The 25160-nt window shown below is 33.3% G+C and overlaps 1 protein-coding gene across 10 annotated transcripts in view; it reads left to right on the forward strand.

Moving 5' to 3' along the window:
- The window catches only part of LOC139523011 (protein CBFA2T1-like), a 102385-nt gene that overhangs the window by 37651 nt on the left and 39574 nt on the right, over positions 1-25160 (forward strand). For 9 of the 10 annotated variants that reach the window (XM_071316738.1, XM_071316735.1, XM_071316729.1 and 6 more), the window contains one exon: positions 13609-13661. Coding sequence is in view for 5 of the 10 variants with exons in the window: in XM_071316729.1 (XP_071172830.1) it covers positions 13621-13661 (41 nt within the window). In the remaining 5 variants the exon portion in view is untranslated. Of the gene's footprint in view, positions 1-13608; positions 13662-19647; positions 20526-25160 lie in introns of those variants that run through there. The other variant, XM_071316726.1, reaches the window with a different exon arrangement.

A 25160-nucleotide genomic window follows, 5' to 3' on the forward strand; every position in this document is an offset into this window, starting at 1 on the left:
CAATCTTTTATTGTTCTGTCATTTAAAGCTCTGTAGTCAATGCACCAGCGCACGGTTCCATCTTTCTTTCTTACCAGCACTGGAGCTGAGGCCCATTCAGAAGATGATGGCTCAATGACACCTGCTTGTAACATCTTGTCAAGGTGTTGCTGTTCGAGATCTTGGAATCCAAGAGGTGTTCTTCGCATCCGGTGTTTAACTGGAGCGTGGTCTTTTGTATCTATTTTATGCCGGACAGCTGTAAGGCAACCGAGATCTAGGTCGTGCTGTGCAAATACATCCTGGTATTCGATTAATAACTTCTTGAGTTTTAACTTATCTTCTTGACTAATCACATGCTTTATAGAACGTTCATACAGGTCTGTTAAATGGGATGGCAACGTAGACGATTCTTCTTGGTTTAAACCTGGTGCCATGGGCACCTTGGTTTGTGTTTCTACGATGCCACGACGGACATCTGGAGTTCGATTTTCACTTTCTTCCGAAGTCTCCTCCATTATACTGTCAATCTCTTCTAAATGACCTATCGGTGTACCCTTTTTAATACGTATGTAACGATTCCCATCAATTAAAATAGCTACAGGGCAAGATTTGCCTTTTCCGACAACATGCGAAACTAAAACTCCACTGGCAAGAGAGCATGGCTCCAAAATAAACTCTTGTTCAGATCCTCTGTGTGTATCAATGCTAAGGATCATTTTTGAATTTGGCGGGACTGTGATTGTACGCTTAATGCAGACTTGTTGAGAAGCACTATCATCAGATCCAGTAACGAATGATGCGGGTATAACTCTGTTGTTAACTGTAATTGATGGAGTGCTGAGGTTTATGACTGCACCAAGCGTATCCAGGATATCTAGACCTAGAATGACATCATCTGTAAGTGGTGCCCTGCACACGTCCCATCTTATTTCTAACCCATCTATATTCAGGAGTGTGTTCCTAATGATCTTGCCAATGACCAGTTGCTCGCCCAAACCACGTAGCGTCACTGTTTCGGAACATTCTATATTCTCCGGTATTAATTTCTCGTTGACGAGTGTAATCATAGCTGCTGTATCAACAATCATACTTGCATTTTGTTGAAACACTGTTCCCCTAACTGCCAAACTTTTCCCAATCGTACGTCTTATAACAATATCAGACGAAGCCGTGGGCCTCGGTTCTGATTTGTCGGGTGGTATTTTCCCTTGGCCATGTGATTTAAGAGTCGAGTGTTGGCCTACCGGCTCGACCCGTTGGCATTTAACGACTCAGTTGTTGGATTAGAGCTAGGATAAGCTCTGTCGCCAGGTGAAGGAGACCGTTGTTTAAAGTAGCCCGGATTTCTAGAATTTGGACGTGGTGATGGTGAACGTTGACGTTGAGGACTAAATGACCTCTGTTGAGGACTATATGACCTTTGTTGAGGACTATATGAACTTTGATTAGGAGGTGGTGTAGGTGATCGATACGCATTGTACTTAGGTGGTGTATATCTTTCAGGAGACCTACCACGTGTATGTTGATCAGAAGAAAGCATCACCTCTGTCAATTTGGTCACAAGTTGAGTCAAGTTCCTTACTTCCTTTTCCAATGGACTATTAACAGTACTAGCACTTTCTTTGTCCTGTGATTGACCAGCGCTATCAGCAAATGAGACCTGTCTGTGAGCAAAATTTGGACTTCTAGATCCATAAATAGCCTTCTGATTTGCTATGGACGTTTTCATGATTTTCAACGCTTTATTGATGGACTCTGGGTTTCTTTCTATCACGTGACGGGCAGCCTCCTTGTCCTTGCAACCTCTGAGGAATGCCTCTGTGCCAATTTGATCAATGACAGAATTGTCACATTTATCATACCCATCCATTGCAATAAAATGGACCCGTTCAGCAAACTCCTCCAGTGTTTCACTGTCTTGCTGCCTCACATACTGCAACTGACGTCTTGCTGATACAGGTTCGTCCTTTTTGCTGAAACGCTGTTTCAGTGCTTTCCTTAAAGCCTTATAGTCATCATCGATGTTGACCTTTCTTGCATATTCTAAAGCCACATCAGCTAGACAGTCCAATAGTCGGCAAACTTTCTTCCTATTTTCCCATTGTCTCCTTCCTGCTGTTCTTTCAAACTGATAGATAAAGGCTTCCCACGTAAGAAAACCTCTTCCTGTGAAAACTTGCATTTTAGGAAGCTGGGGACTTCTACTCCTGTCTCTCGCCCCAGAGTTTTCCTGCCATCTAGAGTACTCCCTATCAAGAGAGGAGTCTGACGAAGAGCTGTGACTTCTTTCCTTTTGCTTTTTAGTGCGTGATCTTGATGACCTGCTAGTGTCAATTTGCATTGGTGACGGGCCTGTCGATGCGACTGTTGTCATCACAGGGGTCATAAATGCAGGCGGAGGTTGTTGTATCATTGATCCTATATGAGGGTACAGAGCTGGTCTACTCTGTACTAAGGATGCTGCATATGATTCGCTACTTGTAGCTGGTGCAACGTGTAAAGGTGTACTAACATTGATACCCTGAGATACATATGGCGTACCAACATAGGACGGTGCAAAAGTAGCCGTTGCTGGAGTTGTGTAATGTTGGGGTTTATATTCAGTGGATGCTCCTTCTATGCCTTTGAATGGATGTTGTGTTACCATACCTGAGGTTGTCCCGTGCAGAGCCGAGGGCCCTGGCACGCTTCCCTTGTCACTCAGTAGTGGCAACGAACCTTGCATATGATAAATCTCCTGCTCACTACCAAATATTTCTGGCATACCTTTGCCCTGAGACTGTTGAAACAACACTGTGTTGTGCAGAGCCGAGGGCCCTAACACATTACCTTTGGCACTCGATACTGGAGTTGTACCTGCCTTAGATTCAGGCTGTGTAGTGTGATCAAATGACATAATTGGTGAGAGACCAAATGCTGGAGGCTTATTTTGCAGTAATGGAGTACTGGCAATATACGGAATAGCTTCAGATTTCTGTTTAACAGGAGTATCCATAGAAGGGAGTTTGACTTCCTTATTTCTCTTGTCAATCAAAGTGCTAACACTTGATGCCATCTGCTGAAATGAACCTGGGTGTTCAAATGCGCTCTTAAATTGAACAGTACTTGCCTCATCATTAGCAGCAGCCATCTTGTCTAGCCGTCTTCCCAAGGCATTAAACTTATCCGATGTTAACTCTTCTAAACGTTTACCGTTAGCATCAATCTTCTCGTCAATTCTCTGTTCTGACCGTTGCACTTGTTGGGATATTGCCACTATGTTTTCTGAACTGATTTTTGTTGCTTCTTTTTGTTCGGCTTGAATATTTAACAAACCGTGAAAAATCTGTTCAATGCGATCCTCACTTTGTTTCACTCTGTTTTCAGTCTCAACAGCTCTTATTGCATTTGCTTTTCTATCCGCCTGAAACTCTTGGTATAGCTGTTCCAATGACATTTTGGTATTTTCAGCTTGTTCTGTTAAAGTATTATCAGCTATATGTTCTTTTGTGAATATGTCATCATGTATCAACTCCTCTGTTTCAATGTTTTCCTTCAGTTCATTATCATCCCCAATTCCTGACATGTTGTCTTTATTTCAAATTACAATATTCTTAAATATTTCAAATTACAATATTATGCAACTCAAAACAATATGACAATATGCACTGAGTAATTACTCAAGGCAAATAAATCTCAAAATCACAACTTTTATGTGTGACTCAAGACATAAACAATGCAGCTTTTTTATAAAAGCTACTACTTTTACAATTTCAAAAATGCAGGCAACAAAATAGGGCAGAACTGGAACAGAGACTCAGCTGACACACTGTACTTTATTATACGGTGTATAATATGTTGCTCATAAATATTTATGAGTGTATATACCTTCTTTAATATAAAATATCAGTCCAAGTTCAGTATAAAATATTATACGAAACCAATCTACTGAAATGAAGACTGTTTCCGGTTTGCGTCTGCGCAATGGAGTTTTGCAGACAAATGACTTCCGTGAAGAAGGACCTAATGGCGATAACCGGAAGTTCCTAACCTTATCTGATGAAAAATATCAAATATAAAGATATCATACGTGCTAAACTGTAAAAATTTGATGCAATTAATCTACAATCAATCTGATGTAAATTTAGGGTAAGGCGCACGTAATGAATTTACAAAAAAAATGAAGTATGGAAAGTTTTCAAATCTGCAAAGGCGCCCTCGTGGAGTCCGCCTCACTTGCTAAAAATTATTCGTTCTTTGTCGTACGACGCCAATGTTGTGCCGATATGGTACAAATAAGTAAAGTGTGTATGTAATAAACAGAATACCTTTAATATCTGTAAATATCTGTATATCTGATGAATCAGTAGACAGCAATATAATAATACATGTGGTTAATACAGTAAACGGAAGTCGAAGAGAATCCTCGTGACGTCAGTCGTCCAGAGGTATTGCTTGGCATACTGTAAGATATGGACTGGTTCTTCTGTGTATACATAAGCGGCACCACAATAATATAGCGGCATCGTTAACATAATCATCCTGATCTGCGGATCACAAAAGGCCATCCCTATATAGAATACAACGTCCGTTACAAATTAGTTTGTACACACGTTGATAATTTTGTATCAAACGAACTTTTTTGAAAATGAACCCTGCTCTTTAAGTATAAAGGTACAGAGAAGCGTTCACATGCTGAACATCGATTTCAAACAAATGCTTTGAAACTTCAAATGCAAGTGTTCATGTCAAACGCTCAGGTGATACCAAACGGACTGGACCTTATACGTTGAAGATAAAACCCGAGAATTCCAGATAAAATAGTTTTGAGCGGGAAATACAAATATAAGATTTTTGGTAGGAACGAAAAAATAAAATAAAATAAAATCTTGCTGGTAAATACAAATAAAAGATTTTCAGGCGCAACGAATTTATAGGGTCGGTCGGTAAAGGGCAAACAATCAATATTTTAATTTAAGCCTCATTGCCGTTTTCGCAGTATTATAAAAAACATTGCAAAAATGTCCTCACTTTACTACTATTATCAGTCTTCTGCTGTGAGGAAAGTAAGAGTGATAATTATATCTCTCCTGCTTTAAGGTCACAATTTAGTGATAGACACCTCAGAGAATTAACAGTTTGTCCAGTAGGTAACACACATTTTTACATTTTAATTCTGCACTGAACTTCGGTACTCAAGTATTCAATACCTTAATTAAAAGGAAATACAGAGTGTTGTTCAAATAGTCTTTTGAACACTTTACAACTGGACTGTTTTTTCCAAAAGGGCTGTGGTTTTGTCTCGCCCTTATCTGATTGAGAAAATTTGAGGGACTAATTGTTAAGAGAGAGTTATATCTCTTGCATATAAAAACACCCAAGGTTGTTGATTTTGAAAAGAGCAGGCTAATGCCACTACAAGGCAGCACTTGCACCAGCAAAGTTAAAAAGGGATTGATATAAGTTGTAATGACTTGTTTGACAATCACAGGGGTTTCATTATCTTTCATGTTGACTGGTACTTTCCACGTTTCTAGGTGGTACTTTTCAATTTATTCCATGAATATCTTATATAAAAATTCCTACATTTAGGCAGTACTTGTCAATAGCATAGGAGGGTAAAAGTACCGGGTACCGCCTCCTAATGAATGGCCTGCAATCAACCATTAATGAATATGTTTCAATTACATCTAATGTTTTGACAGCAATGTGATCTGATTTGTAGTGAATGCTATACAAGATCTTGTTTCCACCACTAATATATAAAAATTGGTGTTTAACTACCAATCAATGACTGCTATTATCAAGCTTTCATGTCACAAATATACTGTGAATTCATTTATAAGTTGTTGGGTACTAAATATTGATGAATTTGAAGATAAAAATAGACCATGTATACTAGTATACATCTTTAGGCTTGATGCAAAAATTATAGAAAAAATACAATATCAACAAGCATACAGTGTTTTCCTCAATCCAAGAACCTTAATTGCTACATATGAAAAGAAATGAATCTATTTGAAAATTTTAGGAGCTTTATTTATTGTTCTGTTAAATTCAGCAACATTTTGAATTCACATTTATCACCAATAATAAGGAAGTAAAATCCATGTATTTATCTTATCTATGATTATTTTAAGACCAATTTCCTTTTGATTGATTTTTGCATCTGTTCGGCTGAAGTGGACCATATAAATAATTTCACAAATGTCACGTTACACCACTGTTCAAACACGGAGGCAGGTGATTTTGTTAATTTCACAAAAAACTAAATTAATTATGCCGAAGGAAATTGGTTCGAGCAGGTGCTTGTTGATATCATAGCCTTAATATATCGTGTCTCTAGAGTTACTGCCAGACTTGTAAGCATCAGTAATACCTATAATAGTACAAAAACGTATTCTAAGTTGGTTTACTTGAAATTGTAAAAAAAAATATTGATTTATTTATAGATAAAATGTTAATTGAAAATACAAAAAAATAATATAAGAGGAAAAATGACTGTTTCATGTTAGTTGTTCCTGCTTGTTAGTTGTGAAAAAGGTATTGCTATTCCCAATAGGAGATCTCCTTTTAACCCTGAAACTACTCAACTTTTACCATAAAGTTTCATGGAAAATCCTTTTCAGGAAGAAAAAGGTTCTCATGCTATAATAAATTTGAAACAATTCAAAAGAAAAGTAAAATCATGATAAAATCAGGTAGAACGGGCTTGATATAATATCAAATCGATATGAAGCACAAAAACCACTAAGCAACCATAATCCCAACGTAGATGACAAAAAAGAAGCAACACAACTTTTCACACAAGTTCAAATGAAGAAAAATAAGCAATTAAAGGTCACTAAACAACCTTCAACAATGAGAAAACATATATTGTATAGACAGCTTTTAAAGGCCTCAACATAAAAAAAAAAATGTGAAACAATCTAATTTAAAGAAGAAACTAAACTCTTATTTTTAACAATACAATTTACAAAAAAAATGTCAGACAAGCTCCTCCTCACTTGAGGCAGTCACATCAAGAATATGGCAGACATGTTTGTGAGTGCTCAACCCTCCCCTTACCTTGGACATTGGTATAACAAAACAATATTAGAACAAACTGGAGATGGCTTGAAACAATAAGGTACAGAAACAAGATGTATTTTAACAAAGCACAAATATTAGAGTACTTGTAATTACTGACAGCTAGTTCAAAACAAATTTCAACTAACAAATAAATCATGTTCTCCCAGACTAATTTTTTTGTTATTCACTAAGGAAGAGGTTAAACTAAATAAAACAAAATTGGCTTTTTTTAGGGGGGGGGGGGGACCTACAGCAAAAGCTGGTAGCTGCATATATTTAAAATTAACATGAAATTCAGAATTATTAAGGCTAACATATTGTGATTAGCAAATCCATATTGTAAATAATTGATTGCTGTAGATGATGATAATTAATTATTTTGGCTTTTCCTACTTCAAATATTGTAATAGGAAGATTTGTTAAAGCTTACATATTTTAATTAACAAATCCATAATTCCTACGAATGTTTACTATTGATGATGGTAATTTTAGCTTTAATAATTCCAAATATCATTAAAGACTATATTTGACAAAGTGATGATGATAATGATGATAATAATAATAATTGTGGATAGTTACATATTCCAAATGTATTAAAAAACTTCGTTGCAAAGAATAAACAGAAGTTGACTCAATGTTTGACATTTGTCATCCTTTGGATTAAGCCATAAAACCGTTGTTTTAATACAGAGCCCACCTGAGTACAACTGTATATGCACATGTGTGAGCCTTGTGTTTCTTGTCGTTAGTGATTCCACCCAGAATTCTGTACACCTGAACCAAGCTATTCCAAATAGACAATATATATTTTAACAATCATAAATTTGGTATGGAACACCTGAGCTTAAATTTAACATCAGCACTTTATGGTAGGAAATATATACTGTTATGAACCATTAAATATATACGAATGCAAACATGTCAAAATATGTATTGTCAAGTTAGGTTCAGTGGGAGATATTAAAGTCGATTTGGATATAACATGGGGAATTATTGTTAAGTCTGAACTTTTATTATATTATTATATATAACTGCCATCAATTTAGTTCTATTTGGAGACTATAATTTATGTATATTCATTGAATATTCATATGTCTATGTTGATAAAAATGAAAACATCTTTAGAAATGGATGAAATAGATGAAACCATGACAGTTTATTATGAAAAGGAACAGTTACAATGTTCCAGAAAGAAAAACCCTCCATAAACACCAAGACATGATGTCATGACTACCAAATTCTTTTAAAAGGTCCTTGAATACCAAGACATGATGGTTACAATTACAAACGTCTTTTAAGAACATTAGGGCAAAGGCATGCTGTCATGGTTACCTATTTTTTTTCACAATATAAAATATAAAGACATGATGTCATGGCTACCAAATTCTAATCTTTAAAGGACATAAAATACTAAGACATGATGTCACGGTTACCAAGTTTTTTTAAGGACATAAAATACCAAATTGAGATGTCATGGTTACCAAGTTCTTTTCAGGACATGATATACCAAAACTTGATGTCATGGTTACCAAGTTCTTTTAAGGACAGAAAATACCAAAGCATGATGTCCTGATCACCAAGACATAATGACATGCTCACCAAATTCTTTTTTAAGACAAAAAACACCAAGGAATGATTTCATGATCTCCATATTATACTATTTTTTTTTTACAAAAAGACAAAGAAGACCAAATCATGATTTCATGTTCACCAAATTATATTTCAAAAGGACATAAAAACACTAAGACATTATCCCATGGTCTCCAAAATAAGTTAAGGACATAAAACACCTAGCCATGATGTCAAGGTCAACAAGGTCATTAAAAGACATAAAACACAAAGTCATGATGTCATGCTCACCAATAGATATAAAAAGCGGTAGAATGAGTGCCAATGAGACAACTCTCCATCCAAGTCACAATTTGTAAAAGTAAACCATTATAGGTCAAAGTGTAAAGCAAAATATTGTCCTATGAAATATTGTACCACAAGACAATATTTCATAACTATGTATCATGAAATATTGTCCTTGTCTATGGAAAAATGTCCAGAGAAGGACAAATTTGCATAGTGAAATTGTGTCTGTATATAGACAATATTTCACAGATGAATACTATGGAACTTTGTCTTGTTAAAGGGAGGTTATATTTTGTGTGAATTAAGACAATATTTCATAGATAAATACTACAAAATTGTGTCCTGTTAAAAGGAGGTACACGTTATATTTTGGTTATATTTCGTGAGTATTGAGACAATATTTCATAGACAGATTGTCATGGAATTTTGTCTCATGAAGGGGAGGTTATCAACATATATTCATGTATATAGAATTTTTTTTCTGCGACATGTGCCTGTGTATATATTTACAAAATAAGCTATTGTCAGTACATTGCTTATATTTGTACAGAATAATGTAACCTATTAGACAATTCTTTAATCTATAATAAAACATTTGTAATGTTTCTATACAAATTTGAAACTCACTATTAGTAATAATATAAATTCTCTACTATACAAAACAATTTCAGTTATAAATCTAAAAATGTTAATGCTGCATGCTTGTGTACTATTTGTAATTGGGAAATAGTTTGATAAAAAATATTTTCAAAGCCAGTATTTCATGTAGTGAAGTATTGTCATGAACAGAATTTCATAGTAAAATATTGTCTAGAAGGAGGTGACAAATTTTAATGGACAAGGACACTATTTCATAATGAAATATTGTCCAAGACAATATGTCATTATGAAATACTGTCAGTGGACAATATTTTATATGAAAATTTGTCCGACAGACAATATTTCATGGAGGACAATATTTTATGTTACAAAAGCACAGTCTTCAACACGGAGCCTTGGCTCACATCTAACAGCAAGCTATAAAGGGCCCAAAAATTACTAGTGTATAACCATTCAAAAGGAAAACCAACGGTAGAATATATATATAAAACAAGGAAACTCTTATGAACCACATCAACAAACAACAACTACTAAACATCAGATTCCTCAGATTCCAACCAAATGCAGGGGGTTTAAACATTTTAATAGGTACCAACCTTCACCCTTATCTGAAACAATAGTGTAACATCACAACATGGAAAGACACTGTAAAATATGAATTGAAATGGCTTAACTCAATCGAAAGACATATTAACACAAGTGAACATGCAAGTGCATCAAGTTCATCAAAGGACATAAAACACCAAGACATGATGTCATGGTTACCAAGTTTTTTAAAGGTCATTAAAAACCAAGACATAATGTCATGGTCACCAAGTTCATTAAAGGTCATAAAACACCAAATAATGATGTTGAGGTTACGTTATTCATTAAACGGCAAGAGATGATGTTTTGATCACATTAAAGACTCAGAAACTCCAAGATATGATGTCATTTTTCACCAATTTCATGAAAGGAAACACAACATACTGGAAAACACAATCTTGTGTCTACACAATACATGTATTTGTTTTGCATAATTTTAATACAGTTGAATATAAAAAGATAAGAAGATAGTAATAATTGAAAAGTATATGTTGACCTAAACTTTAGATAACCAAAATCAATCAATAAGAGGGGGTCCTACTAAAAAACGCCCGGGTGAAGAAAAAGCGCCCAGGGAAGAAAAAAAAAACCTAGGGAAAAGAAAAGGCGCCTGGGGAAAATATATAGAAATTGTATTGGCATGAGACAACTTTGTGTCGATAAAATAAGTTATGCACATTGATTTTTTTTTAAATTTTAGACAAGTATTTTGCAAATTCAAATTATAGACATTTGTAATAAAGCATGATATCAAAATAAAAAATACCAAAACAACTTAAATTTCACAGATAAATATTAATTTTATAAAATTAGAAGAGTTACACATTAATATTTAAGAATGATAAAAGTGACATGCACATGTATATCAGCATCAGCAAATAAAACAATTATACTATGCATGTTAAAAGCAGGTGTTTGGTATAAAACAAATAATATTGAATCATCGATAAACAGTTTTGGTTTTATAAAAAAATTCGAATAAAATTTACAATTTTTACGGTATATTCCACAAGGGCAGAATATCATATTTGCCTTAGCAGTGGGGTTAACTTTTCTTAGTATCAGGCATGTTGAAACCCTTCCACGATCTTCCAATGTCAATTCAAGTGTGTTTAATAAAATACAAAACTTTGAATAGTGTTCACCATGCAGTTGCAAATATTAGACCTCGGGCACTGATTTTTTTTTAATAACGAAATATTATAAATTTTGATTCAAGGACAATATCGTTCATAGAATCCTGTACTGCTTCTGATTTGATGATACAGGATTGAAATTAATTGTAATCAAAAGCTTATCCAATTAGGTTTAAAAAATGCTGAAAATCATATTCACATTTTACTAAGTATTGAAAATATCTTCAATTTCTGCATGTCTAATATGATAATAATTGATAATATGCCTTTTCATTAAGCGAAAAAAAATAGGCAATATTTTTCAACTGAATTTTAAGTAATTTTTTGCCACATGACCATCTATATTTTTTGGTTGTAATGCAACATTGGCATTTCTAGTAACAGGAAATGCTACCTGTTTTTCCTAGAGTTTGTGCAAGTCTTGTATAGTTCAAGAAAAAAAAACCAAACACCCACTGATACCCTTTGGAAAATGCATTACAAATAATTGCGCTCTTGTAACCAGTAGATCTCTAAACAGGAAGTAGAATGGAGTGTCATCAGATTCTTGTAAGCTAAGTGTTGACACAGGGTCTGTATCTTAATCAAACTGAGCAATTCAAATTTTTTACTGATGAATTATGTGTTTGACATTTGTTATAACTGTTAGTGTTATAATAATTTCATGAACCTCCCAAAAGTTCAAGGAATTATAATTCAACAACAAATCTCTGTATTTGTGATAAAATTTAATAAAAATTGTTTACCAATTTATGATATCTGTATTCCTATTGTAAATATTTTCTTGTCAGTAAAATACAATACATGCTTTGATATGTGAGGTGTCACTTGTAACATTTGGATATTGAACTAACTGAGAAACTTCAACCCCATGTGAAGGACCAAGTAGATAAAGCCACATAGAGAAAAATATGATGACTACTGCATAAATAGGTACCCAAAGAACAACGAAATATTTAAGTTTCTTTATGATGGGCCCTTTTCATTTTATCATTAACACACAAATAACGCTTTTAGCTTCTTCATCATGAATTATTAAAAAAAATATGGTATTTATGAAGCATATGTTAGCATGAACATGCAGGACTGTAAACAGTTTGTGGTATGATGTTTAAATCTAGATATAAATGGAGATCGAGTATATGTCAAGTGGCCAGCAAACTAACAATACAACAGCCTCAAAACCTCATTATGTTTGGCATTGTCTGGTATTACATCTTTTGTTTTTCTCTTTGCAATCTCTTCAACATCAGCCGATATTTAATTGTGGAATTGTTATCTCTTGAACACTATGTTTAATGTATTTTTTTAATTGGAATAGCAATGAGATTTTTTTATGAATTTGAGAATCACAGAAGGCAATAACTTATTTATTGAATCAGTTCTCTTAATAAAATACCAATTGAACGTAGAATTTTTCAATATCCTTTTTGCAAGATGATACATATTGAAACTCTTCATAAACAAGAGCGTATGTTACGTGACATTATCAAATCAAATTTACCAATCTCATTACCAAGAATGGCAATGCTTGCAGATGTGCACATTTTAGGAGAAATTGGATAAAAATATCCATATAAGTTTATTATATGGTTTTCTACAGAATAGCAGGATTAAGACGGACCAATTCCATTTTGTTTTAATGAAATTTGGTAAAGTGCCACCTGCACCCAGCGTTATTGGAATTAGTAGAAATATTGTTAAACCATTTGTGACATTTTGAAAAACTACATTACGGCAATGTATGCTTTTGTTGACAGAATGAGTTTGTCAAATGAAAGATGTGGGTTTGTTTATTATCATGCTACAAAAGACTTCTGTGCAAAACGCTAAATATATACTGAATTTGCCTCTAGTTCTAGTTGATATTAGTATGATAGTTAGAAAATAAGTATTTTTTGTAATGTTTTTAAAGCTTAACAGCTTTAATTGTGAATTCAATTTAAAATACAACTGCATTGCTACTATTCTTTCAATCTATCTGTCCCATTTAAAAAAAACAACAGAAGGGGAATTTAACAATTTGCCTACTAAATAGTCAGAATGAGGGGGATTAAGGCAGGTTTCAATACAATAGATTAACTTAGTGTTGGTTAATTTATACTTGCATTGCCATATTAAAAACAATAGCCAAAATTAGTCATTAAAATCTCTTATCTCTTTAAATAATAACATTTTTGGAACATCTGGGAAACAGACGGAGGAATGTTTGTATAATTGGGCAAATGATAGGACAATTGTACAAATGATCTAATTCCCTGTAATTGTCTTGGCTTGTTCTATCATGACAGTAATCATACACACAGATGTCACAGAATTTCTACAAATCTCCAATATTTCATCATTTAAAAGCCCACATGAGATCTGATACAAAATTACATTTCTTATATATTTGCAGTTGTAGCTGTAAATGAAAGTGAAGATTAGAAAATTAGAAAGTTTGAAAGAATTGTAAGTAAATACAGTTAAATCTCCTATAAATGAAGGAAATTAGACTTGAACAGACATTCTACACCTAGTCCAAGAATAATTCTCACTGGGACCATTGTTTTGTTTCTAGTGAATCAGTCAGTATATAGCAAGTCTCAAATTATTCTCAATGAAATAGAGAACTGTTAAAAGCTTATACGTATATATCAGATATGTCCATCTCAAGTATCAAAGTAGTACTCATAAGACAAAAACTAAAAATGCCATGGCCAAAAATGAAAAAAAAAATGACCAACATGAGAAACATCAGTATACAAAACACCACACAGTATATTTATCAATTCTAATGCAATTATTTTGTATCAATGGTTCTGATTGGCTGACAGTTAGCGTAAAATTCTCTATTTCCTTGTCTGTAACTAAGGAAGCTGACATTTTGAATTGCTGAATGTATTGACATGCAATTTCTACAATAATAAGCCAAAAAAACTCACATGTTGCACCTAAAAATCTTCTTTTTATCAAATTTTATTACATTCTGAAGCGGCACAGAAGCCAGAAAATGTCCGGTATTAATGTTTAAGGCTGGAAGCATACCTATGACGTCACCTAGTGTAGGGACCAAAGAAGATAACATCATTTCGCGGAATTTTCTTTAATGAAGATTTCACACTGAAATAATGATTGAAATTTAATGATGAACTTGTTTTGCATTAGAATAGAGATAACTGTATTGTATTTGAAGCTTTAAGGACGTCCATTGGTAGTTTTACTGTCGCAAATTACTGATGGACGTCCTTAAAGCTTCAAATACAATACAGTTATCTCTTAATTCTACTATAATATCTATCTAGAGACATATAGTCATCCAGAGTTTCAAAGAGAAAACCTGTCTTCAGGTCAACCTTTTATATGCTGTAGTTTTGAATGTTTGAAATTGTTCAAAGGTCAACCCTCTTATAAGATCAGTTCTCTCTGGCCTAGTGTGACTTTTATAAACAGGTTGGACTGTACTTTAATTATTAATAAGGAATACTATTGGTGTTGTGAGATAACATATATATGGAATCAAAATGATTTTAAAATTTTTGGGATATCATTAATTGAATACTAAATGTAGAACATTAAACTCTGGATTTCGCTGTAAAATATCTATGGCTATGGAGCAAAAGTTAGTGAGCTTACAATATCAGGTCTTTTACTCTGTATATATGTGAGTATCAACACAATCAGTGAAATAGAACTTCAGATTCAATTCCATTATCACTCCATACTGAAGAATAACTTAAAAGTTATGAATCAGACATCTAATTTAAGTTCTAGCTGATATAAGATTAGAAAAAACTCTTTGATATTTTCTGTAAGGGAGGGTTAAAGTTTTGTGGAAGTTTTTTATTCTATTTGACATCTGATATTGTCCATATATTTCCAATTACAAAAGAACCTTAATAAGAGCGAGCATTTATTCCAATTTGAAACAGGTGGGGAAAAAATATTATTTATGATTATAATTTACAGTATATTTTTTTCAATAAATTCCAGTATTTGGCGTGGTGTATAAAAGCTTAACTAATGCTGTCAAAGCCAATATGTCAGTTTTGTCCTGTTCATGATATTTCTCAATAAGTATTCTCTTATGTGTCAGACACAGACGTACAGTTCTAAAATATCTGTGAAAAGACAAATCTGTTAGGATAGATCGCCAGTACAGGTTAAATGGTTATATTTCCATATTTTGAAAACAGTTGGTTTGTTTGACAGGATTTCTTGGCACATGCATATGTTGTTTGAATTAGCAGTAGAAAATTAAGTGTCATCAGTGTATGTTGGTGACTGTCATGTCGGTTCTGATTCTGACAAATTATTTGAGGTTTTCTGTCTAAAACAGTTTTTTTTGGTCATGTTCTATAAACAATAATTGTATGGGGACAATAACTAAGTATGGCTTTGGCATGGGTATTTCTTATTTGATAAAACTGTTAATTAAAAGCAAGGATCATATGAGGTCAAAAGGTTAAACTATTTTCAATGACCTTTTAACCCAGAAATGGAGCAGCTAACTGTTGTTTTACTGTATATTTTTTAATAGGGTGACTTTCAGTAAAGGATATTATCTTTTGAAAAACTTATTATATGATTTCTGGAAAATGATCTAAGGACTCATGATACTTGGTATGTGGTTAAGATATATATATTTGAAATATTTTACAAAAGTGTGAAGGCAAAAGTTTTTTTAAATGTTTAACCACATTTTAAAAATTTGGTAAAAATCAGTGCTTTGATAATATAATATTGTGAATGACTTACTCTGTATAATCTTAAAGTTTGACAGTCCTAAAAGACTAAGTTTTAATTTTAGAATTATACTTGTTATTGACATAGTTGTGGACATTTTCTATGTTTTCAGTATGAAAGAAATAAGGTCATCATTAAAATTGTAATCTAATTTCTGAAATATACAATTATATCAGTTACTGTTTAATACTGATATTGTTTAATTCTATAATTGTTTATTGTTTCCTGCTTAATATTTTAATTTGGTTTACTATTTCTTCCAACAATATCATATATATAAAGTATGAAACCATCTCTATTAAAACATTAAGTGGTGGAGTGGGTGTATGTCTACTTCCATACTTCCATGTGCATGTCTCTTGGCGATTCTTAAAAACAACAAGGGAGTTTTTTTAATGTTGAATTTTAATCATCAACTAATATTTTTCAAAAATATTGAAAAGGGGAAACATTAGAAATGACATTAAATTGGAAATTTGCGTAGTATGGGTATAATTAGGTACAAGAGTCACGGAAGTATGTTCTCACTTTGGAAGGAAATCTCATTCAAGTGTTCCTTCCTCATTATTTATCTCGGTAGTACAATTTTCCTTTTGTTTAGCCGTAATTAAGTTAATGAGATGTCACATGACAAACTTGTTTATCACATCTTCAGTAATTGTACTTTGGTTGTTATGTGGGAATTTCCTCCTTTATAAATTAAAAGATCCATCTATTAACTTTCATAGTTATTTTAGTGTTACTTCTTCCTTTGGATACTTAAGGGAAAGTGTAAATTAAGGCTTGATGACCATTTTTTTTTCTCGAAAATTTTACTCATTCTGAGGTTTATTGTATCTTCTAGGTTGTTTCATTAATTTCACTCCCCCCTCCCCTGCACCCACCCAACCCCCTCCCAAACACACTTTTGTGTATGAACATCAGATCCAATAATATACAGATTCTTATAATATTTTCCTGTAAGATATTGTTATCAGCTGTGCACCGTATGATTAAATCGTAGAAAGTCCCCCTCCTTAATTAATAAACACTTTCATTCTGCAATGACAATAATACCTTGGTGTAAGTTAGATATAACACCCATTCAGGTGTATCTTATACTTATTATGTCTTCTGTAGATCATAGCTTCCATGCGTGAGTGCATGCAATTGAACAAAACAGTGAAAATAAAACATTGACCTCATCACTACTATCTTCCCCCATACCCCTCTGTCATTCTGCATCGAAAATAATATCTTAGTGTAAATTATAGACACACCCATTCATAACACCCTCAATATGTATCTAATACTTATGTCTTTGGTAGATCAAAGCTTCCTTGTGTGAGTGCAATCGTTGAATAAAACATTGACCTTGATCAGTAATACACATCCTATTATTTTATTATTATATTATCTTTACTAATTAGATATTACTAATATGATGTTATAGATAATTGTTTATAATAGTTGATAGCGTATATCTATTAGAACAGAACGTTTCTTTACCTAACCTTTGGCTAGTTAAGTTTGGTTTGATTAATTATTTCCTTATTAATAAAAAATTTACCTTAATGTTGTTAGATTGCTGTCTTATTGACAATCACACCTTCTTTGATGCATATGTATTAAATATATAATATAAAGAAAAATATATTGTTCATGCACTTGAAGTTACTTTTTTTCCTTCATGATCTTAGCATGATATATTTAAAAGCTTTTAAATGTTTTAAGTAAAATTAAAGTTTATTTGATAAAGTGTAGTTCAAGTTTTATGGTTTGAAGATTATGAAAGATTTAGAGGTAATTTTGAGAGTTGGACTTTTTTCCAATCTAATCAGATGCATGAATAGAAATTCTGCATGTACATATACCAATCATATTATATAATGTATAAGATTAGTTTGTCAAAGTATAACCATGAAACTTTGGATTAAATTTTATAGTTTCCTCCGTTTCTTTTTGGTGGGCTCATTTTATTCCAGTAGAAATGACCCTGTCTGTCATATTGCTGTGATATTAATCAGCAGTAAATAGTCTAATACTTGCTGTAATTATTGATTACCTATTCTTATGACATTATCAAAAGAATATGGTACCCATCATCAAGTCCTCCACTTGTCCATTTAGAGTTTGAACTGACCAATGTTTAAATGGTACACCTAATTTGCTGACACCAATATGATAGCACTAGCAGGTTAGTTATCCATTACATTTTATTTATTACCTTACTATCAGATCCATTTACTTCTTATGCTTTAAGAGCTGTGATAACTAACTTAGAAAAGAGGGTGCAATTGACTCGAAGACCTTTATGAACTCATATTCCTATGTTTGATCTTCTTGTAGCTAAGATATATAGGGGCCTCGGTGGCCGAGTGGTCTAAGTAGTTACTACTGCAATCACAAGCCAGTCAACACTTAGGTTGTAAGTTTTGAACCCCGCTAATTCGAGTGCACTCGACTCCAATCTTAATTGACTAGGTTTGTCAGTTTTCCTATCGAAGGTCATGGTTTTCTCCGGGCACTCCAGCTTCCTCCACCAAAAAAAGTGGCCGCCACAAAATAGCCTAAATACTGTTCTTAAAAGTGGCATTAAAACACAAAAATTACTGTAGCTAAGACATATCACCAAGTAATCTACTGTATTAAAGTATTAGTTCCAAGAATTGTTAAGAGACTTTCCCTCTTTCATTCTTTCATCCTTACCACTGTATGATATCTTCCCCCATACCCCCTCTGTTGTGTTACTCACTCCTAAGTTGTCTTATCCCCTCCCCCTTGTAACTAAGTATGTACTGTCTTGCCCCATACCCCCCCCCCCCCCCTGTGTCACTTACTCCTTAGTTGTCTTATCCCCTCCCTCTTGTAACTAAGTATGTACTGTCTCCTCCCTAATCCCCCGCTATGTCACTCACTCCTAAGTTGTCTAATCCCTTCCCCCTTGTAACTTCAGTATATACTGTCTCCCCCTAATCCCCCTCTATGTCACTCACTCCTAAGTTTTCTAATCCCCTCCCCCTTGTAACTTCAATATGTACTATATTGTCCCTATCCCCTCTATGCAACTCACTCCCAAGTTGGCTTATCCCCTCCCCCCCTGTAACTTCAGTATGTACAGTCTCCTCCCATACCACCCACTCCTAAGTTGTCTAATCTCCTTACCCTTGTAACTCAGTATGTAATATCTTCTCCCATACCCCCTCTGTGTCACTCACTCCTTAGTTGTCTAATCCCCTCCCCCTTGTAATTTCAGTATGTATTGTCTCTCCCCATACCCCCTCTATGTCACTCACTCCTAAGTTGTCTAATCCCCTCCCCCTTGTAACTACAGTATATACTGTCTCCCCCTATCACCATCTATGTCACTTCTTAGTTGTCTAATCCCCTCCCCCTTGTAATTTCAGTATGTATTGTCTCTCCCCATACCCCCTCTATGTCACTCACTCCTAAGTTGTCTAATCCCCCCCTTGTAACTTTAGTATATAGTATCTACCCCCCTTTCCCCCCTCTGTCACTCACTCCTAAGTTGTCTAATCCCCTCCCCCTTGTAACTTTAGTATGTAGTATCTACCCCCTATCCCCCTATGTCACTCACTCCTAAGTGGTCTAATCCCCTCCCCCTTGTAACTTTAGTATGTAGTATCTACCCCCCTATTCACCCTATGTCACTCACTCCTAAGTTGTCTAATCCCCTCCCCCTTGTAACTTCTCTATATATCATTGATTACTTATTGACATTATTTTTAAGACCAGGTGTAACATGTGTTTGATATGAACAGCTGTTTTTCTCTGTGATACTTCACAGACTGAAGCCAGTACTGCAGGAATATCTATCTCTGTATCTATGTTGGCGCCATCAGTTTTCTTAACCATCTGCTACTGCTATCATCGCCACATGAGGGTGATTGGAACCATCTAATTGATATGATAACACTACATAGAAAATGTGTGTGTTTGTAAGTGGTGATTGTTCAGACCTTAAAATACCTGTAGTCGACATCTATCAATGCTATTTGTACTCCGTTAGTTTTTCTGCAATTGTTTAACCAGATGCCTTCCGTGCTGATGAAAAAAGTAGCGCTAATTGACTTACGTTTAACATAAAGGTAGATTGTTAAAGACACCATACCTGAGTATTATATAAATCTCTGTTTACCTGTTGAGAAAAGCTAATTGGGAAAAGAATTTAGTAATCTTTATTCCAGATAGATGCAATAAGCTGACATTCTTAAGTTTATATTTGTCATTGAAACTGAATGTTTGATGTTTGTGTGAAGTCATAAAAACTTTTTCCTCAATAACCCAACAACTTCACTTTTTAGCATTGATGATTGAATAAACTTTGATCAGATGCTAGTTTTTGTGAAGAACAAATGTGGTAGAAAATCATAACAATGTTTGAAGGACTTGAAACCTTAAAACGATGATGGTTTCTGTACGGAAAATAGACAAATTGAATTATGAAGTGACTGTAGGTTATGTGTAAGACATTTTAACTAGATATGGATGAAGAAAAGGATAGAAAACCAATCAGCCTATACAAACTAATGAAGTTAAATCCTCAGCGATACCACAGTATTTTCTCGATGGACATTTTTCATCCAAGACGTATGTAAAAAAAATCTTTCAATTTGAAGCATGTTTTTCAATATTTTATGGTGAATGGCAAATAATTTTTTCTTTTCAAAAATTATTTTCTTTTCTGTATTTTTTTATTTGTTGTCTTTTTACTAGTATATATATTTTTATTTTATTCTTTTTCTGTAAGTGTTAGATCCAAACATTTTATAACAATAATTAAGATCTAAAATATGTCTTATGTTATTTAATAGGTATGTAGTCTGCAATATTAGAATGTTAACTTTTCTATGAACTTTTGTAACATTCTTTAGAAAAAAGTTTCGTGACTATAAGTTTTTTGTTGGACTTTTATCTTTAATTGTCATAACATAGTCAAGTAGCTGTTGCATGCAATATAAATGTGGTTTCATTTCAAGTGCTTTAAACTAATATCAATTGATTACATTATGCCAATACCACAAAAAAAAATTTATTATCAATTTTTTTTTAGTAAAGAAAAAAAGAGTCAGTGTCCAATCAGCATGTGCAAAATTATTTTCCTTCCTAAATATTATTTTGAGAAAAATAGCTATAGGAATTTATAGGGAGGTTGTTTTTTCAGCAAATTGAAAAGAAAATGAACAGAAAATCCTTCCAGTCACCATCCCCTTTCTCTTGCTGTCAAATCTACAACATTTTTTTTTAATATTATTACACTATTGGAGTAACCTTCATTTTTAGATGAAACTTAAAATTTGCATTATAAATGAAAGAAATTTCTAATTATTATCATATGTTATGACACAATTAAATGTCTTGATGATAATGTGTGCACATGAATAACATTTGTAAACTTCATGACTATATTGTGAATTTCAGAAAAAATATAAAATGACCATTTGAGCTTATTCAAGAAGGCTTGTGTTCCTGTTTTGAGTTCATTAGTATATTCCAAATATTGCTATCAATTAGTTAAATCGAAGGCAGTGAAGGCTGTTTGTTTTTCAAAATTTATGGCAGATTTTGTTGTTTTAAAGTTTTGACCACTTTTTTGAGGCAGGTCATTGTTCGTTACAGGACTTATTAGTCTAATATTAGATTAGATTTACATTACATTATTTTCAGCTATATTTAAGTCAGATAATTGTACTGGCGGAAAAATTTGGATTTTTAAGAAAGCCACTTATTTAAGCAAGTTATTGGTCATTACAGGACTTTGACTTGAATTGTCATAAAGTCAAACAGATTTATTAACACTCAATAGATATTAGGTAAAAAGTCGAACTGCTTTTGGGGTTGTTAAGGACTTGGTTAATTGAAGGGACCATGCACAGTAGGAAATCCTTATTCTTCCAGGCAACCTCATTTGACCTATGGTTAAAGATATGCTTCCTAGTTGTACTCCTAGTCTGGTTTTTTATACTGGGTTTTAGTTAGGTAGTATCGATGGAAGTCTAAAATAAAAATGATAGAATCAAATTGTTCATACTTTGGGATCATGTACAGGAAAAAACATCATTATGATGATTAGAAGTTAAACTAAATGATAGAATTGTTAAATAGATACTAAATTATAGCTTTTAGACAATGCTTTGAGAATATCAAAAGAAAAGATAGGGTCACTGTATGTTTTTTATGCCCCACCTACGATAGTAGAGGGGCATAATGTTTTCTGGTCTGTGCGTCCGTCCGTCCGTTCGTCCGTCTGTCCCGCTTCAGGTTAAAGTTTTTGGTCGAGGTAGTTTTTGATGAAGTTGAAGTCCAATCGACTTCAAACTTGGTACACATGTTCCCTATGATATGATCTTTCTAATTTAAATGCCAAATTAGAGATTTTACCCCAATTTCACTGTCCACTGAACTTAGAAAATGATAGTGCGAGTGGGGCATTCGTGTACTGAGGACACATTCTTGTTTCTGGCTAAAATACAAAATAGGAAAATTCCATGTATATTTTTTCAGAAAATGTACTATTTCGGATTTACCTCCCCTTAAAATGCCAATTTAAAAACATTAAAATTCAACCAAAAATAATTTACAATTGTAAAAATATTAGTATTTATAAGTTATAATCTTATAAAATTTGTTCTTTAAATTAAAAATTCACATTAGTTATCTGCATTCCTGTATCGAATTGTGCTAACTTGATCCAAAATGTGGACCTTAGGTTCTCTGTTTTTTACAATCAAAGATCGCAAAAGACACCCATACCACCTTAGTAGCTTGTTTACATTACATGTATGCATTTCGGTGAATCTGTCAGAATATCACAAAGTACTTATGCATTTTCCTGAGTAACCAAATCATTCTTTTTGGGCCTTCACAAATGTTAAAGTCATTTTTATGAGAAATTAGATCACCCTGGGTTCGGAGCTAGTAAGAACTTCAATATGGTTAATAATTTTTATATATTAATTCAAATTGACATAAACACACTTTCATCATGGAAGGTATTTTTTAATTGCTCATTGGAAGTGGTGAACTAAGACTTTTGTTTTTCAAGTTGTCAATCCACGATGTTGGAATGTAAGAAAATATGAAGAAAAGAATGAATAGACAAAGAATGTTTTAAATAAACTTAGAAGAGAGAATAAGAAGTATAAAAAATGTAATACTTAAAGCTGTCAACTTAAAGTTAAGTTATAAGTATCAAGAGGAAAAAAGAATAAAAAAAACAGTGAAAAAGTAAACAAGTGAAAGAAAAAAAACACCAACATTATAGTAAGATAAAACCATGTATGTTTTGGTTTTTTTTATCGGACTTGTGTCAACTTATTCTGCAGTCTGAACCTGTTATGTCTAAGTTACCTCTAGTATTATAACAAAAGGCTTCCTATGTAAGCATTACATTTATATGCATCACAAAAGGGCCAATGAAACAATTATAAAGTATTCTGAGTGCCTATAAGACTGTTTATATAGCCTTTTTAAGTATCAGAGAAGTGGCAAAAATATGTTTTTGTAATTATCTTGAGTAATCTTTTGACAAGGCTTGATGGTTTCTGGTATATAAATTATAAAAATGCATGTGTTTAACATCTACCATCCGCTAGTATCTCTGCAGTCATTTTGCACATGTTGTCTGGCGCCAGCCTGTCGCAGCCAAATCTGCAAAATCAATTATTTTGACCCCAGCCAAAAGAACTACTCAAAACATATGATATTGCAATGCGGATCTAATGCTTAAAATACTATACAAGTAATGATTTTAACATCTGTTAGTTTTCTCTGATGATAAGAATCCAGGTTTACATCAACAAGTGCACTGGTATAATGTTGATAGTTGTTAATATCTATCTCTAGCTTAAATAAACTGATAGTGTGAAACATTGGTGTTGATACAGATGTAAGACAACACCTATACTATGGCAATGTTTTGACAGTTTGGTAATATACACTAACAATGAAGTAATAGTCTAGATATTTTGTCAGAAAACGTGATACTATTATGTCTGTGTATATTTTGACAGTTTTGTAATAGATATTGTCAACACTAACAAGTAATGGTTGACTGGATTTTGTCAGAAAAGAATGGTGTCATAGCTGTCACAGTTAGTCTGACCGGGAAATTTGTTTCATGTGTGGGATATTGTCTGTCAGAAATAGTGCCAAAAGCTGTGGGATTTTGAATAGTTGTTTTATGAAATGATTGTAAGGTGAATGTCTGTGTGGCAGGTATCATCTGACCTTGACCTCCTTTTCATGGCTCATTGGTAAATCTTAAGTTTTCATGGTTAAGTAAACTGTTTCTTAGACACAGCATGAAATAGGTCAACTATTTTTAAAGCATTAATTGATTGTAAGGTGAACATGTCTGCCTGGAATAGTTCATCTGACCTTGACCTCATTTTCATGGTTCATTTGTTCTATGTTTACCTTTCCTGGTTGAGTCAGTATAGAAACTATAAGCAATAGGTCAACTATATTTAGTATATTGGTGTACATCATTGCAGCAGTGAACAGTTTCTAAAGGAACTTAATATTATCCTCCTGCTCAATTAAATGGACTCTGACCTCCAGTTCATTGACTTAGGTTATTGTTCATATTTGGTGCACAGATATGAAGTGACCTGTATTATAAAGAAGTGCAAAGATACATGATAAAAATTCTGGAATCCCACAAAAATTAGGTCACTTTGACCTACATCTCGTGTGTCATTGATCTTGGTTTTTCACACCTGAGATCAGTAACATAGGCCAAGGACAATCATAACAGTGATATCAAGATGTATCTAGTTATTAAAGTATGACAGTTCCCACCATATATTATAAGGCATTCTGACTTAGTTATTTTAAACTTAATGACTTTTGTACCTTTGAAGTGCCACTTCATTTTTCAGATAGAAAGTTTAATGTGTAATTGAGAAATAAGGCTAACTTACTGTTACTTTATACCAGTTTGTAGAGGAGAGCCAAGAGGCTTTTTCTTTTTTTTTACTGAATGTGATTTTTATTTTAATAAAGGCTTTTGAACCTGAGACAGAATGTCAGCTTTGCCAAAGTACAAAAAATATGTTATTTTACGACAATGAATGGTTGTTGAACCACTGTTCCCTTTAATTGCAACTCTAAGTACAACTGTTCAAATTGAAATATTTTAGATAAAATTCAACAATTTTGAACTTGATGTGGGTGAAACATATTATCATGGTCCCAAACAAAGCTTTATAAGGTCAGTGACTG

Source organism: Mytilus edulis, chromosome 5, assembly GCF_963676685.1.
Source record: "Mytilus edulis chromosome 5, xbMytEdul2.2, whole genome shotgun sequence".
In the NCBI taxonomy this organism is placed as follows: Eukaryota; Metazoa; Mollusca; class Bivalvia; order Mytilida; family Mytilidae; genus Mytilus; species Mytilus edulis.